Source organism: Amphibalanus amphitrite, unplaced genomic scaffold (genome assembly GCF_019059575.1).
Source record: "Amphibalanus amphitrite isolate SeventyFive unplaced genomic scaffold, NRLGWU_Aamphi_draft 000022F_arrow, whole genome shotgun sequence".
NCBI lineage: Eukaryota > Metazoa > Arthropoda > Thecostraca > Balanomorpha > Balanidae > Amphibalanus > Amphibalanus amphitrite.
The window spans coordinates 1,357,173-1,372,318 of record NW_024881518.1 but is presented as its reverse complement, the minus strand read 5'-3'; the positions used below and the strand labels follow the sequence as shown (position 1 = coordinate 1,372,318).

The 15,146-nt window shown below is 51.3% G+C and overlaps 1 protein-coding gene across 4 annotated transcripts in view; it reads left to right on the top strand.

The window, feature by feature from the left end:
• LOC122392055 (protein bric-a-brac 2-like) overlaps window positions 1–15,146 on the top strand; it is a 25,373-nt gene extending 10,227 nt beyond the window's left edge. For 2 of the 4 annotated variants that reach the window (XM_043386555.1, XM_043386568.1), the window contains 3 exons: window positions 8,037–8,235; window positions 8,595–8,771; window positions 13,628–15,146. In XM_043386555.1, coding sequence (XP_043242490.1) covers window positions 8,053–8,235; window positions 8,595–8,771; window positions 13,628–14,656 — 1,389 coding nt within the window. In that variant the 5' untranslated portion in view covers window positions 8,037–8,052 and the 3' untranslated portion in view covers window positions 14,657–15,146. Of the gene's footprint in view, window positions 1–7,760; window positions 8,236–8,594; window positions 8,772–13,627 lie in introns of those variants that run through there. The other 2 variants (XM_043386562.1, XM_043386576.1) reach the window with 2 other exon arrangements.

Below are 15,146 nucleotides of genomic sequence, written 5' to 3'. Positions count from 1 at the left end.
AGCAGTGTGTGACGTCATTCGTCCGACTGACCTTGATACAATAAACAAGCAGTTAGCGGCTGACCGGCGCGCTGCTCGCTACTGGTTCTCTGTGTTTTACGGTTTCACGGCTATTAGGACTCGTGACATGGTGTCAGAAGTGGCCGAATTATCGCCCTGATTGGTCTTCCTGTTCGTTCGATTCGTTCGTTCGATTATTTTTGCGATTATTCAAGATGAATTTGCGCGCTCCGACAGAGCTGAATTTTTCGGCCGTCAACATGGCGGCCGAATGGGCGCGATTCAGCAGAGATTGGAAGTACTACGCTGCGGCTAAGGAGCTGGCTGAGAAACCTGTCTTGGTACAAGTGGGAACTTTTTTGAACTATGCAGGCATCGGCGCCCAAGAAGTGGCCTCTCATTTTCAGTGGCAGGACTCTGATGGCTTGCCGCCACTGTTGGAAAAGTTTGAGGCATATTGCAATCCGCGCCGCAACGTGGTGTTGGAGCGCTACTTTCATGCCCGTGTCCAGCAGCCGGGCGAGAGCATCACGACCTTCCTCGCCGCTCTGCGCTCTTTGGTCGTGACGTGTGAGTTCCCGGACCCGGACAATATGATCCGTGATCGGCTGGTGATCGGTGTCGCCGATCGCGCCACCCAACGTGCCCTACTCCGACAGGCCGATCTCACGTTAACGGCCGCAGTGGACATCGCCCTGTCTGAGGAGGCCTCACGGCGTGACCAGCAGTGCATGGGGAGTGCCGGGAGTGCTACTGGTGATGTGCTGAATCCCAGTGAGGTGAGCGCGATTTCTCAGCCCTCCCCGGCCCCAGCTGTGAGTCGGTGTCGGTTCTGTGCCCGAGTTCACGTGATGCAACGGTCCTCGTGCCCAGCGTGGGGACAGTCATGCCACGCCTGCGGTGGCCGAAACCATTTTTCGGCGTGCTGCGGCCGGCCCGCCGGCGCCCGCCCCCTGTCGCCCAGAGGCCAAGATGGCGGCTTCTCGGGCGTCACAACACGGAGTGGTGGCGCCTCTACCGGCCAGCGGCGTAACGACAGCCGCCTGCCGCCTCGCTCTGTGGCGCCACCGGTCCCGGTGGCCGGCGACCGGGGACTGCGCTCTGCGACCCGTGCTGGAGGTGGACGACGGGACCGGGACGGTGTCGCAGCAATTGAACAAGCAGACCAGGATGCGGAACAGGTGGGCACAGAAAGGGGGGCCCCATTATATGCTGTGAATGTAGTGCAGGCGCCAGATTCAGATATCCAGGTATCTCCTCGTGTATTTAAAACGCTTACATCGCCGTCGGGCGAGCCCCTGCGGTTCCTGGTCGACTCTGGCTCCGAGTGTAACATCGTGTCGCTCAGTGACTATGAGCGTGTCACAGGTGATGTATCGCACCAGTTTTTGCGGTCTAGTGTCTCTGCTCTCCGTATGTATGATGGCACACTTGTGAGCACACTAGGTAAGGCCAACCTGTGTCTTGTGAACCCCTCATCGGGCCAGAAGGTCACGCTCAACTGTAGAGTGATTGGTCATGACGCGCTGCCCATCATTAGCCTGCTATCGTCTGTCGATTTGGGTCTGATAGATGTCAAAGATGTCGACCCGCTCGATTACGTTCCCCGAGTGTCTGCTGACATGGGCTCGACCGAGGGTCTGACTCGGGCTGGGGTCATGTCCGAGTTTGAGCAGGTATTTGATGTGTCCAAGCCGGGTCGAGTCGTCACTGAGTACAACATTGTCACAGACCCCCAGGTCAGTCCCGTCGCGGAGGCCCCGCGCCGTGTTCGTGTCCATGTCCGGGACCAACTGAAATCTAAGTTGGATGACCTCGTCGCCCAAGGACTGATATCTCCTGTGACCGAGCCCACACCATGGGTATCTAACCTGGTAATCGTAGACAAACCAAACGGAGATCTCCGCCTCTGTCTAGATCCCAAGTCCCTCAATAAGGCTATTCAGCGCGAGCATTACCCTACCCCTACTCTGGATGAGGTCACAACCCGGCTCAGTGAGGCCAAAATTTTCTCAGTTGTCGATGCCAGTCAGGCTTTCTGGCAGATCGGGCTGACGGATGAGGCGGCCAGGCTATGTACATTCCACACACCTTTCGGCAGGTACAGGTGGGAGGTCCTGCCTTATGGCATTAAATCAGCCCCGGAAGTCTGGCAGCGCACAATGCACGACCTCGTCGCGGGCTTGCCAGGGGTTGACGTGATCGCCGACGACTTCATCATCTTCGGTACGACTGAGCAGGACCACGACGCCAATCTCAGAGGGTTCCTCCGACGGGCCGCGGAGCGGAACTTGCGTCTGAACCCAGATAAGTTCCGATTTAAAGTCGGATCCGTCAAATGGATGGGACACATCTTGAGTAAGGAGGGCCTGAAGTGCGACCCGGCCCGTGTTAGGGCTATAACAGACTTCCCGGTGCCGACCTCGGTGCCCGAGCTAAAACGTTTTTTGGGCATGGTCGGGTACCTGTCTCGATTCCTGCCGAACATGTCATCTGTGCTGGCCCCACTCCGGCAGCTGACTCAGCGTTCAGTTGAGTGGTATTGGAGCGAGTCGTGTCAGAGGGCGTTCGATCGCGTTATATGTCTGCTTACCTCGGCTCCGGTGCTGAGTTTTTACGACCCCCGACGGGAAGCGACGGTACAGTGCGATGCTTCTATGTCTGGTCTCGGAGCGTGTCTATTGCAAGAAGGGAAGCCTGTAATTTACTGTTCACGCGCGCTCACAACGGCTGAAAAGGCGTATTCGCAAATCGAGAAAGAACTGCTCGCCATCACATTTGCACTCACTCGTCTTGACCAGTTTTTGTACGCGCGCCCCGTCACTGTGGTCACTGATCACAAACCACTGGTGGCCATTCAATCGAAGCCGCTAGGTGACGCGCCGCTCCGCCTTCAGCGGATGCTAATGACCCTTCAGCGCTACGACTACACGATCACCTACCAGCCCGGCAGCCAGCTGTGTGTCGCTGACACCCTCAGTCGGGCGTCTCTGCCGCTGACCCCGGACGTTTTTGCTCTCCAGCTGGAGACGGTAGATTTAAGTCAGGGAGTTTCAGTGTCTCCGAGCCGGCTGGCGCTTATCCGTGCAGCGACAGCGTCCGATCCGATACTGTCTGCCCTTATGGCTCAGATTCAGCGCGGCTGGCCTGACCGCCGTGACGCGGTTCCTGAGATTGTCAGGTGTTTTTACCCATTTCGCGACGAACTTACGGTTCAGGGAGGTCTAATTTTCAAGTATCGGTGTCTAGTAGTCCCAGCCAGTCAACAACGAGAGGTACTGTCTCAGCTTCACCGCAGTCACATCGGACTGGCTTCTATCATACGGCTGGCGCGTGAAAGCGTGTTCTGGATAGGGATGCAGGCCCAGCTACGCGAGATTATCCTCAAGTGTCCTGTCTGTCTCGCGCACCGACCCTCGCCTCCTCGGGAGCCGTTACAGTCACATGACGTGCCCAGTCGTCCCTGGCAGGTACTTGCGACGGATCTGTTTGAACTGGATGGCCAGGCATACTCCGTGCTAGTGGATTACTACAGTAACTACGTGGAAGTTGATCGTTTGCCCTGCCTTTCGTCGGCTCAAGTAATTCGTGCCCTGTCTGTGCATTTTGCTCGTTTTGGATTTCCAGAGGTTCTAGTCAGCGATAACGGACCACAGTATTCGAGTGCTGAGTTTGCGGATTTTATGCGCCAGTTAGACATAGAACACCGCACCTCCAGTCCCAAGTACCCTCAGGCTAATGGCAAAGCTGAAAATGCAGTTCGCACGATCAAAAACCTCTGGCGTAAAGCTCTGGCTGCCGGGGAGGATCCACTCTGGGCGCTACTGATGTGGCGGAACGCACCGAATGAAATCACCGGAGTTTCTCCCGCTCAGCTTATGTTCAGTCGCCCGTGCCGTACTTTTCTTCCGACTGCTCGATCAACTTTGGCCCCAGCACCCCCAGTTCCCGTCCGTGAGGCCCGGATAAAAGCGCAACAAACCCAGGCGACGTATTTCAATCGCGGCACCCGACCCCTCCGGGCTCTCATCAGGCACGTATCCAGGATTTCGCTCAGGGGGGGGCGACAGCCGAGAAGGGCCCGGAGGTCAGCCAAAAGGGGCCCCACAGCGACTGCCTATCCTGGCGTGTAAAAATTCGAGAATGTCGAAAAAACAGCAAATTTACGATAGAATTTGGCATTGTAAATGAAAATGCATTGTCTTGCGTTTCTCGACCTTGATAACATGTTTGCAGTTAGCTTCCGTTGAAGTTTGTTTTTGCAGTTCACTTCCGTTGAAGTTCGTTAACCCGCGCCCGGCCGGGGGGGGGGGGGGGCGGGGGGCTGTTTGAACACCTCCTCCTTGCGGTTTTGCGTGGATATAAAAAAGAGGGATGAATATTATCTACAGATATGAAAATTTTACACCCAGGTCGCTCAAGGTCAGGTCACCAGACCACGTCAAGTGACCTCACCTCAGAAAAGGTTAGAATGCTCTCCATAGCAACACCGACTGAACGATCGGCTTGAAACTTTTAGCGATTGATAAGAGTAACAGTATGTATAAAATGATTATCTCGAAATTTGCATACCGGTGGTGACATAAGTTCAAGTCAATTTTTGCGCCCTCTCCATTAGGTTTTATAAATGGGAGAAAATCGAAAGGTGCCTCTTTTAGGCAAACGTCATCCTAGGCACCCTCAATCACCTGGTTACATAAAAAATGACAACCTAAATCGGAAATTTGTACCCGTGACCCCTCCTTATGTCTATGGGGTCATCTCAGGTCACGAAACGTCTCCACAGCTTTTGACAATAGCATTTGTTAGAGACACGCTAGAGCGTTGAAAACACCTTAGATGTGTTCAGGCCTTATCGACGATACGGTTTGACGGATGTGCAACATGACCTTTCAGGTCAGGTCACCTTGAATTTAGTTCAAATTTTCTAAATGACCTGATAAGGTCAAATTATATGTAGTTCATTCGACGCGTCTCGACGAGAGTAGCACGATGCTGACAAAAGAAATGTCGTGCCTTTTCCTGAGTCGAAAATTGTTAAAGAAAAAAGTGTTTCATAAAAACGACTATTTTAAAAGTTTTTTTTCTCTCAAGAGGCTAAACCGTTAACCCGAGCACCGACGGGGGGGCTGTTATCCGCCCCCCCCCTTGAGGTTATGCGGGAAAACCGCGGCGCGTAGCGCCGCGAAATTTGGCATGACTATTTTCTCATTAATTTTACACATGGTGTGCAAGTTTGAACCTCCTAACTTTTAAGGTCAGATCACCAGGTTACTTCGAATGACCCAACCTCAAATCACTTTTTTGCAACTTTGTCACGTCGTGTCAGAGCTACAGTAGATAACGGAATATGATTCGATGCGGATTGACGAGAGGATCACGATGGTGCCCTTAGTGTGTTCCTAGCTTGGCTAATTCGAAAGTTATTCGAGAAAAACTCTTCATATCTAGCGCCGCCATTTTGACTTTTTTACCCCTGTGACGTCATCTTTGACCTGATCTGGAAATGACCTAATTAAAAATTGTAGACCTTGTCCGTGCGTACCCCATGCCGTTTACCGCTTGTCGCTATCTTGCTTCGTTCTTGAGATCTCAGGGGGCGGGCGGTCATCCGCCCCCCCCCCCCCGTCGGTTCTAAGTTGGCGCGGACCCCCGTCGGTGCGCGGGTTAATCGCAGGTCAATTCTGAGAACAGTTTACGGAAAGAACGTTAAAAGAACTATTGAATGCGTTTTTTGTGGCGCTGCAGCTCTGTTTGTACCCGGGTTATGCGCCGGAGTTGTCAAACAATGTTGAAATAGGCAAAATGTGACCTTTGCTGACTTATGGTGACCTGACCTTTGACCTGACCTAGAAAATGACCGAGTTACTTTCGGCATGATTTTTTACGCTCTTCCGAATGCCACGTATATACGCTTACGTGTCGCTACGTGGCCCAGGAGCCGAGTTAGAGAGAGAGGGTGTTCAAACGCCTCCCCCACCGCCTGTCCCAAACGCTATCCGTGGCGCAACTATGGAGCTCATTTTGTTCGGAGAACTGTAAACAGGAGCAGCCCCATGAGGTCAGTCGAAAGGGTCCCATCATCGGCTGTTGCCTGTTCCTCGGGCCCCATGGCCTGGGCAGGGCCTTCTCAGCGGGCCCTTCCGTTTCTGGGGCCCGGCCAGGACAAGCTGTTTCTGAGACTGGGCACGGAAGTGTATATCTGGGCTCGCTTTCTTGATACGTTGTCGAGGCCGAGGGACCAATACTTAAGCTCAAAAGCCTGCTTCAAGGCTTTCTGAGCGGGCCCTTCCGCTTTTGTAGACCTCCCGGGCCCCCGGTTGTCATTGGCTTGGCCCGGTCCGCTTGTGGGGCCCGGCTAGGGACCCATATGAGCACCGGCAAGACCCTATGGGCCCTTTTTGGACCCGAAAGCCTGGGCAAGATCTTCTCAGCGGGCCCTTCCACATCTAGGGCACAGACAGGCCCTGTGACTGGGCACGGAAGAGGATTTTTTCGGATCCGCTAACCATAACTTCTCCGGGGCCAATTAGCTCAAAAGCGATACCTTTGGGCCCGATAAGGGACCCGTTTGGAGTCCGGCAGGGCCATAGGGGCCCTTCCTCAAGCTCGAAGGCTCGAGCATATCCTTCTGAACGGGTCTTTCCGCTTTTGGGGCCCTGCCGGGCTCCAAATTGCCCTCGCTCTGCCCAAAAGTGGGCCGAAGGGCCCAGTTACGGACCTGTTTGTGGCCCGGCAGGGCCCCAGGGGCCCATCCGCGAACCAAAAAATTCGAACAAATCCTTCTGAACATGCCCTTCCGCTTTTTGGCCCAGCCGACCCCAAATTGTTCCTGACTAGGCCCCAAAGCGGGCCCTTCGGGCCCGCTTTCTTGCTGCCTAGCGGGCCCTGCCGGGCCCGCTTTTGGGGCCCGGCAGGGCCCAGGGGGGGGCGACCGCCCCCGTCGCCCCCCCCTTGGATACGTCCCTGGCTCTCATCGAAGGCGAGACCGTCCGCATGCAATTGCCGGGTCAGTCCACGTGGTCACCCGGTATCTGTTTGCGATCAGCGGGAGACCGATCCTATCTGGTCAGAGTTGACAACTATGTGTATCGGCGTAACCGCCGCCATTTGCTCGCTACTAACGAGGATCCGAGCGTTGCCCATGACCCACCAGAGAGGCCTCATGACCAGTACCACCTACCGCCTTCCCGTCTCTCTCGGGACCATTCGTTCTCGCGGCCAGAGTCTCCCCGTACGCCGCTGTCCACCTCGGACACCGTAGGAGGTGGGGACGCGTCGCCGAGTGTTCACGGCAGGGGAAATGTCTCTGCCTCATCGCCACTCTCTCCGCCGCCTGTGCGCCGCTCTGGTCGCATCTCGCAACCTCCACGCTATCTGCAGGATTATGTGCCGTAAACGGGACGGATTATCCGTCGATTTGTTTTGTCGTTTGTCAGCGTGCATCCGTTTTGTTTTCTTGGTGTCCCATTTCTCATCGTTATTTGTCGGATGTGCTTTGTGTGTTTAACTGCATCAAGAATGTTACTTGTGTGAAGGGTTTCATATTAGCTCGTTTTTTGTCGAGAAAGGGAGATGTGACGTTGTGCAAATGTATTGCGCGTGCCTTGCAGTGTGTGACGTCATGCGGCCGATCCTAGCAGTGTGTGACGTCATTCGTCCGACTGACCTTGATACAATAAACAAGCAGTTAGCGGCTGACCGGCGCGCTGCTCGCTACTGGTTCTCTGTGTTTTACGGTTTCACGGCTATTAGGACTCGTGACATTGATGTAATGTGTATTTACTGCATAGTCTGAGTCATTTCAATTTGCTAGCCAGCAGATAGGTAGTTAATCTAGTCAGTTCTTTTTCTCCGCTGCACTGCGTACAAAGTAAGTATGTACCTACCTGCTTATTCTACATGCAATGTAAGTGGGTACCTTACTTAAGTTGATGTTGATGATTAATGTGATGCCACTGGATGAAGGTACGCTGTATGTTAGAAACTAGTTACCAACCGATGATAACCTACCTGCCTTCTTTCTTTCCCATCAGTTCTTGTCTTTAGACCATGGAGGAGCAAAAGTTCTGTCTGCGCTGGGACAGCTACCAGAGTAGCATAACGGGCGTCTTTGATCGTCTGCGGCGGGACGGCCAGCTGCTGGATGTAACCCTCTGCGCTGAAGGGCGGCGGCTTAAGGCACACCGTGTCCTGCTGGCTGCCTGCAGTCCCTACCTCAGGGACCTTCTCACTGTGAGTTCAGAGGGATAATATAATGGAGGGGTAATATGAAGCCTTTGCCACTTATTTTTAGGTAAGGGATAATCACTGGATGGCTCAGGTCCCCCCCCCCCCCCCCCCCCGAGTAGACAGTATGATTTGGCTCTGAATGTAATTTGCATTGCATTAGGTGTCCTACCTTATTTTACACATGCTTTTTATACCTCACTCCTGTGATGTAATTTACATTGTGTACAGTTTTTTAGGGCATTCCTAACATGAAGGTAGGCTCAGCATACCAATTAACAGCTAAATCTGGTCATAACCTGATGCTGCACCACCAGTGGTGGTCACCAATTTACAATAAACTGACAGACCCCCGGGCCATACAGGAGACCCAGTGCGAGCACCTGGTGCTGTTTCTGAAGGACACTCCAGCTGCCGACCTCCAGGCGCTGGTGGAGTTCATGTACAGCGGGGTGGTGAACGTGACACAGAGCCAGCTGACATCCTTCATCAAGACTGCGGAGACGCTGCAGATCCGCGGACTGAGCGGCGATGAGGGCCAGGTGAGACGGGCAAGGGGAGATGGGAGGGGTAGGACTCAGTGGGACAGAGTAAGAGGAATATTATCAGGTCATAATTGGCGCGGTTCAGGTGGAATGTTGTGTATCAGACAGAAACTCAGCAGGCTGGTGATTTGTATTGTTAGGCAGTTTGTGCTTAAAGGGACTGTCCCACCTTAACATTAGAATTGAGTTGAGATAGCCATCTTGATGGGCGTTCTTTGAAAATCAGAGCCGTGAAAACCGTTTCTCCAGCAATTACTTCATCGCAAAGAAATTTGTGTTTGATTTTGACATCTGTGCAAATAAGTGCCACAATGTATTGGTATTGGCACTTAAAACCTGTGACGTTTCCGCCTTTTCCGAAGTTTCTGTATCTGTCGACTTGTTTTTATCGAAACCTTGAAAAATAACAACGCCTCCTTGAACAGCGCCCATTCGTTCCGGGTGGAGATATAAATTGATATGCCAAACTAATTCTTATAGTCTTCTAATTCTTGTAGTATTTTTATTTTTGTATTTAAATAGTTAAGAGGCCGTCCTAAATGTGACTGAAGAATGCAAGAGCCATGAACTTATCAATGGCAGGTGTCAAGTTCAAGTGTGCAACTCTAAAAGTAATCATAGTATCAAAATGATAAATGATTTGCTCACTGCTGTTTCAACTTTCAACTCCATAATCAAGACATGCTCTGAGAAGTCCACAATCTATTGATGGTGACAACTAAGGAAGAGACGATGAATGTTCACCTTTTTATTTCTGAGCATCCAAGACGACTAACCTTGAGCCGTTAAACATTGATAATACCCTGTATGCTGAAGTGTGGGTGGCCTGAGGTCGACCATGCCTAGTAAAGAACTGTTGTTTGTGTAAACACCATGCAGAGGTGTTTTGAAATAAATTTTAGTGATGTAATGTATCATTCTTTGAACTGAGTTGCTAATGGCGGATGAAAGCGGAAGTGCTGCATGTTGAATAAGAAATGCTCTGTTGTGCTTTTAAGCTTATGTTAGATTTTATAGATGGCTTAGTTTTCCTGCAGATTTCATCTTAAAGCTGTCAATAGTGTTTTACCTTTGTTTCCTGGGAGCAGATCCAGCTACTAACATGAGCATGGGACTGGGCCTTTGTACCACAGTCGCTGCGCTGCTTGTCAAAACCTAGGTAATGTGCCTTGTTGGGCCATGCTGTGCATTTTTTAAACCTTTAAGAGTAACTACTTTGTGATCATTGACACACATATTGCACCTGACAAACAGCAGCAAAATCACACCCCATCCTTACCTCTGTGCAGTGTCACCCAACAGACAGCAGGGCTTCAAAACAGGCAGGTTCCGCATTCAAGTCGCTTCTTGCAACTCTTGACTAATGTTAGGACAATAGACGTGCTGTACAGGGAAGGCGTGTTCTGTGTAGCTCTTGAAAAATGAAGTCATGCCTAAAATTCAGTTTAGAATATTACAATTACAAATAACTTGGATAAAAGTTGCAAAACATGAACTCTGACTGGTCAGTTGAAATGTCTTGAGTCAGTGAACCACGCCTGGGCTGGAGGTGGTCAGTTCCCTGACTTGCGCGACCTCGGGCAGGAGCTGTGGTACTTGTACATGGACAAATTGAATAGGCCTAGATCATGTCGTGGCTGCAGTCCAAGACATGTTCACTAGTTGCTGTTGCTGCCGCCGCCTGCTGCTGCCCTGCATACCGGCTGGGAGCTCACTGCTGGACTGTTTGCGCGCCAGGCATCCTACTGGACGAGTGGGGTGGGTCGCAGATCTTTGAGAGTGAAACGTTTGTTCTATGTAAATGTAGCTGAAACTCTTACAAATAATCTAATAGAAAGGCAAAATTTCAGAGGACTCCATTGGTGTCTCAGTGGTGACAATCAGAACTTGATCAGAACTGTTATGCTGAATGCTGAAACTGAGAATAGGGCTGAGCTGGTGGGCTAGAATTTAATATGCAGGCTTACAAAGACCCCAGTTAATCCACAAATTTGTCAGACTTGCCTGTAGGCAAATTTATGCAGATGAAATGTTTCTGGCAGATAGCCCTGAGGCAAAATGCTATTCAAGCTTGTTCCGTAGCTCGTTGCGTTCCACATGAGCCACTAAATCAGAGTCACACATCTCTGCCAAATGTGCTGAAAGGCCACGATTTTTCCAATAGGTAGGTATATTTATTGTTTTTCACAGACACAACAAAAATACAAATGCAGTTCACTACAATTCATTCTGCTTCAATTACAATTGCTGGAATGTGTTTTGCAGACTTATTATATTGAATCTTGAACAGACTATATTATATTACTTTGCTCATGGGCCCAGTCCAGTACTGCAGAGTATGGCTCGCAGGTCGCCAAGGAGCACTGGCCCAACTCCCAAGCTCAAAATTGACACAAACCCTTCAAACAGAGCCCGAAAATTCACACCAAAGGGGGCTGAGGCCTGAGAGAACACAAAAATGCACCAAACCCCAAAATGGCCAGTCAAAATCTGCACTGACATCAAATCCCCACAATGCTACACATCTGCACCACAGCAAGCCAAATTCGCACCCCGCTACACTACATCCGCACCACACTAGACCAAATCCGCACCGCACCACACTTAAATCCGCACCAGACGAAGGAGTCCGCACTGACAAAATCTAGACAAAATTGCCCCACTTTGCAGTCTGGCTCATGGCTATATCCATTGTGATTCTTAGGTCTGATTATTGAAGTTGAGCTCACGTCCATCATCCATGTGCCCAAGACATTGTGGGCAGCATCAATAATCAAACATCAATATCTTGCTTTTGCTTATTAGGGAGCATTCTATAACTTTTTTAAAAATGATAAATAAGGCCTTGTTGATATTCTTTGCAGTTTGCGACCTTCTTCTGGACAAAGTTCAAGCTTCAATTTTCCAATTTTCATTTCAATCCTTTCCATGAACATTGAACATGTTTACCAATGGGGGATAATTTTTTCAGTACCTAAATTTCAGTTATTTTGCACTATCATAAGTTCAGTTTGCACTATCGTCTTTTCGCAGGCAATTCCTGTCAAACACAGGTATATTCGGTCATTCCGCACTATTTTTGTTAGTATAGAGGCGATGCCAGATCTGGCATAATAAATGGGTGTGTGGTAGCTCATTTTGCACTAAATCCGGTATATGAGCACTATTTATGATTTCACTGCCGAGCACGAGCTACTGCTATGATCACAGTATTCTTGAGCCTTGAGGTATTTATTTTTTATGTTGTACGTAAGTTGGACATCAAAGTAGGATCCTCCATTCAGCGTATTACTTCCACGATGAAAACGGAATTGGAGCAAATTTTGTTGCATAGGTCCTGCCCTCTACGCAATACACAACGCCCGGTGCTGCCCCCTAACGACTAATAGGCATGCTGGGTATATATTATGTAGGTAAATTTGTGGACAAAAATGCGCATCGCTTAGGTTCGTGGGACAAAATCATGTACTGTACGCAAATGTACGGTACACGGTCTGCCCACCGGCTAATCATCTGGTGACCACTCATGCTCCTCAGCAAAGTACCACCCCTCGAAATGAGAGCTGGCTAGGCGTTAGCTGCCGCTGAACGATAAAACGCTGCTGCGAAATGCTACAATCAAGATCCATCTAGTTGATGTGCGTCAATGACAGACACGTCCCTTCCACGACACGTACGGAAGGAACGTCGAGCGCTTCCTACTAAGCATGGGAAAATGCCACCGCACATTATAAGCATTTGCTACTGCAATGCTGTACCTACAATCTACATGCCCATAGCGCCGTTAGATAACCTGACAGAATAAAGACAGCAGCACTGGCGGACCAGTACGCTTGGGCGGACGGTAGGACCCAACATCCTCGCGGAAATCGTCATCACTCTCCAATCTCCATGCTAAGAACCTCGCTCAGTTCACTCTTGGACAAGAAAAGGCAGGATGATCGGCACACGCTGAGGCTGTACGCAAATCAATCTATCCAAATTCCTTGCCAAATCCGTCCAAGAAGCGCGCCTTGCGTCCTATCGGTCCTCTCAAAACGCATGCGCCGAAACAGACGCTAATCGACCTGGCAACAAACAATCTGTAGCTAGTACAGACTAGTATTGTAGTTTATTTCTCCATAATATACTAAACTCCTTCTAGATTTAGTAGGGATGCCTAAACATCTACCAAAAATAGTGCGAAATGACTACCATTAGGTGCCATTCAAACTAAAAGTACTGCGAATTAGACTGAAAGTAGTGCTAAAGTCCCTTAAATAGGTGTTATAACTGGTTACGTGCTAAATGACCCTGTTATACCTCAAATTAACTGGAAATGCCTAGTTTTGCCGAAAATACCACAAAATGACCGGTTTTTAGTGCTGAGAAAATTACCATCCTTTACCAATTTCCTGAGTTTATGCGCAATGTTTGTACTATTCGCGGCAGAAGCGTAACAAAACTTTGTGCCACCGATTTGGCAGCTAGGAAAAAAACTTTGCCCGATAAAAAAACAATCATATGACGTAATCGATCCAAAAGCTTTAAATTGGAATTTTTAAACAATTAGCCAACTATGGGCCGAATGTTTGCCAATTTCGTGTAAAGGGGCCCATAATCTATGTCTTGCAACACAAGAACAGTATATCAAAGCAATTTTTTGAAGGTGGGACAGTCCCTTTAATGCTGAGCAGTTATACTATAAGTTTTCTAAGCCTCTATGTTCTGTAATCCATACACCGCAGTAGCTATATAATGTGTCTTCAGTTCACACCTTTCTCACATTCACCAAGTCCCTGCTCTCGGTCCGCCAGCGTGTGCCCCCGTCCGCCGTCGTCCGCGGCTGATGCCGTTCGTGTGTCCCGTTCCAGTCGGAGTCCGCTCAGGAGCGTCCGGAGCCTCCGGGAGGCGGCGGAGGCAGCAGCTCCTCCCGCGCGCCACCCCCGCCGGCGGTCCAGCGGTCTCACCGCTCCCCACTCCCGGAGCCGCCGGTTGTCCCCACCGCTGTTAAAGTGGAGAAGCAGGAGCTGCCTGATGGCGACGACGCCACGCTGGACGACGCGCTCGGCTATGTGGCGGCGTATGAGGACGGCGCACTGGCCTCGCCGGGCCCCGCGGCGGCGCCGTCCCCGCGACCGGCCGGCAGCCCGAGCCACTCGGTCCCCGCTGGCAGCCCGAGTCATTCTGTCACCGCCGGCAGTCAACACCCTTGCGATATCTGTGGCAAGGTGTACAAGTACCGCATCTCTCTACTAGCGCACCGAAAACACCACGAGGGGCGCACCAGCTGCTTCGTGTGCGGCCACACGTCGAGTACAGTACAGAATCTGCGCCAGCACCTGCGCTTTGTGCACCGCCTGGGGGCGGACGAGGTGCGCCGGCGTACCGGACAGCAGCGGATCCGTATGTCGGCCGCCGAGGTGATGGCCGGAGGTCAGATGATGGGCAGACAGGGCCTGGTCAGGTGGCCGGCGCCCTCCGCCGGACTGGGACCGGCGGGGGCGGGGGAGTACGGAGGACAGGGTGCGCGGGTGCAGGGGCAGAGTCCAGGGGCACAGGGACAGAGTGTGGGGGCGCAGGGGCAGAGTATGGGAGTGCAGAGGCAGAGCGGGCAGCCTGTAGCACACGGTGCTGTAGCCAGCCAGAGTGTGGGAACTCCGGGGCAGAGTGCGAGAGCTCAGGTACAGAGTGTAGGATCGCAAGAACAGAGAGTGAGAGCTCGGAGCCAGAGCGGTGGGTCGTCCGTCGATCCCGCGCAGGCGCCCGCGGTGGCGGACACGCCCATGGAATTGACTCCCACTGAGCCGCCGCTGGTGGACGTTGATGGATCTCCGGAGGAGGCTGGACCGCCGACGGACCAGTCCGGAGACCACTCGGAGACCGGACAGATGGACCAGTGATCGGGGACCGCCGCGAGCCGTGGCAGCTCGCAGCCGGGTCTGAACGAATCGGTCCGACTCTGACGCTGTAGTTCGCACAACTCGTGTATTAGCCCGTCAGTCTACTAGACTGGGGCAGTGAGGCAGCCTGCGTTCCTAACTTGTTACGGCCGCGCGGTGCCATCGAGTTAGATAGAGCGGCTCACCGTCGTCCGTTGTGACGTTTTAGATGCGTATCGTGCCAGTTCTGAAGCTGCGGCTTGTGCCATTCATTCATATTTTGTACCTGTGGCATGTGCGTTCCATAAATACTATCGCAATCATTTTGTTTTCACTGATGAGTGTTGCCACATTGATACTTCACATTGTTTATCACTATATCATATATTACTTTGTTGTCTGGAAACGGTACAACGAAAACAACTTGAACACTGCACGTGTGTTAATTAAATTGTTTGATGATGGCGACTAGTGCTAAAAACCGAAAAATGTAAATAAAAAATAATGCTTA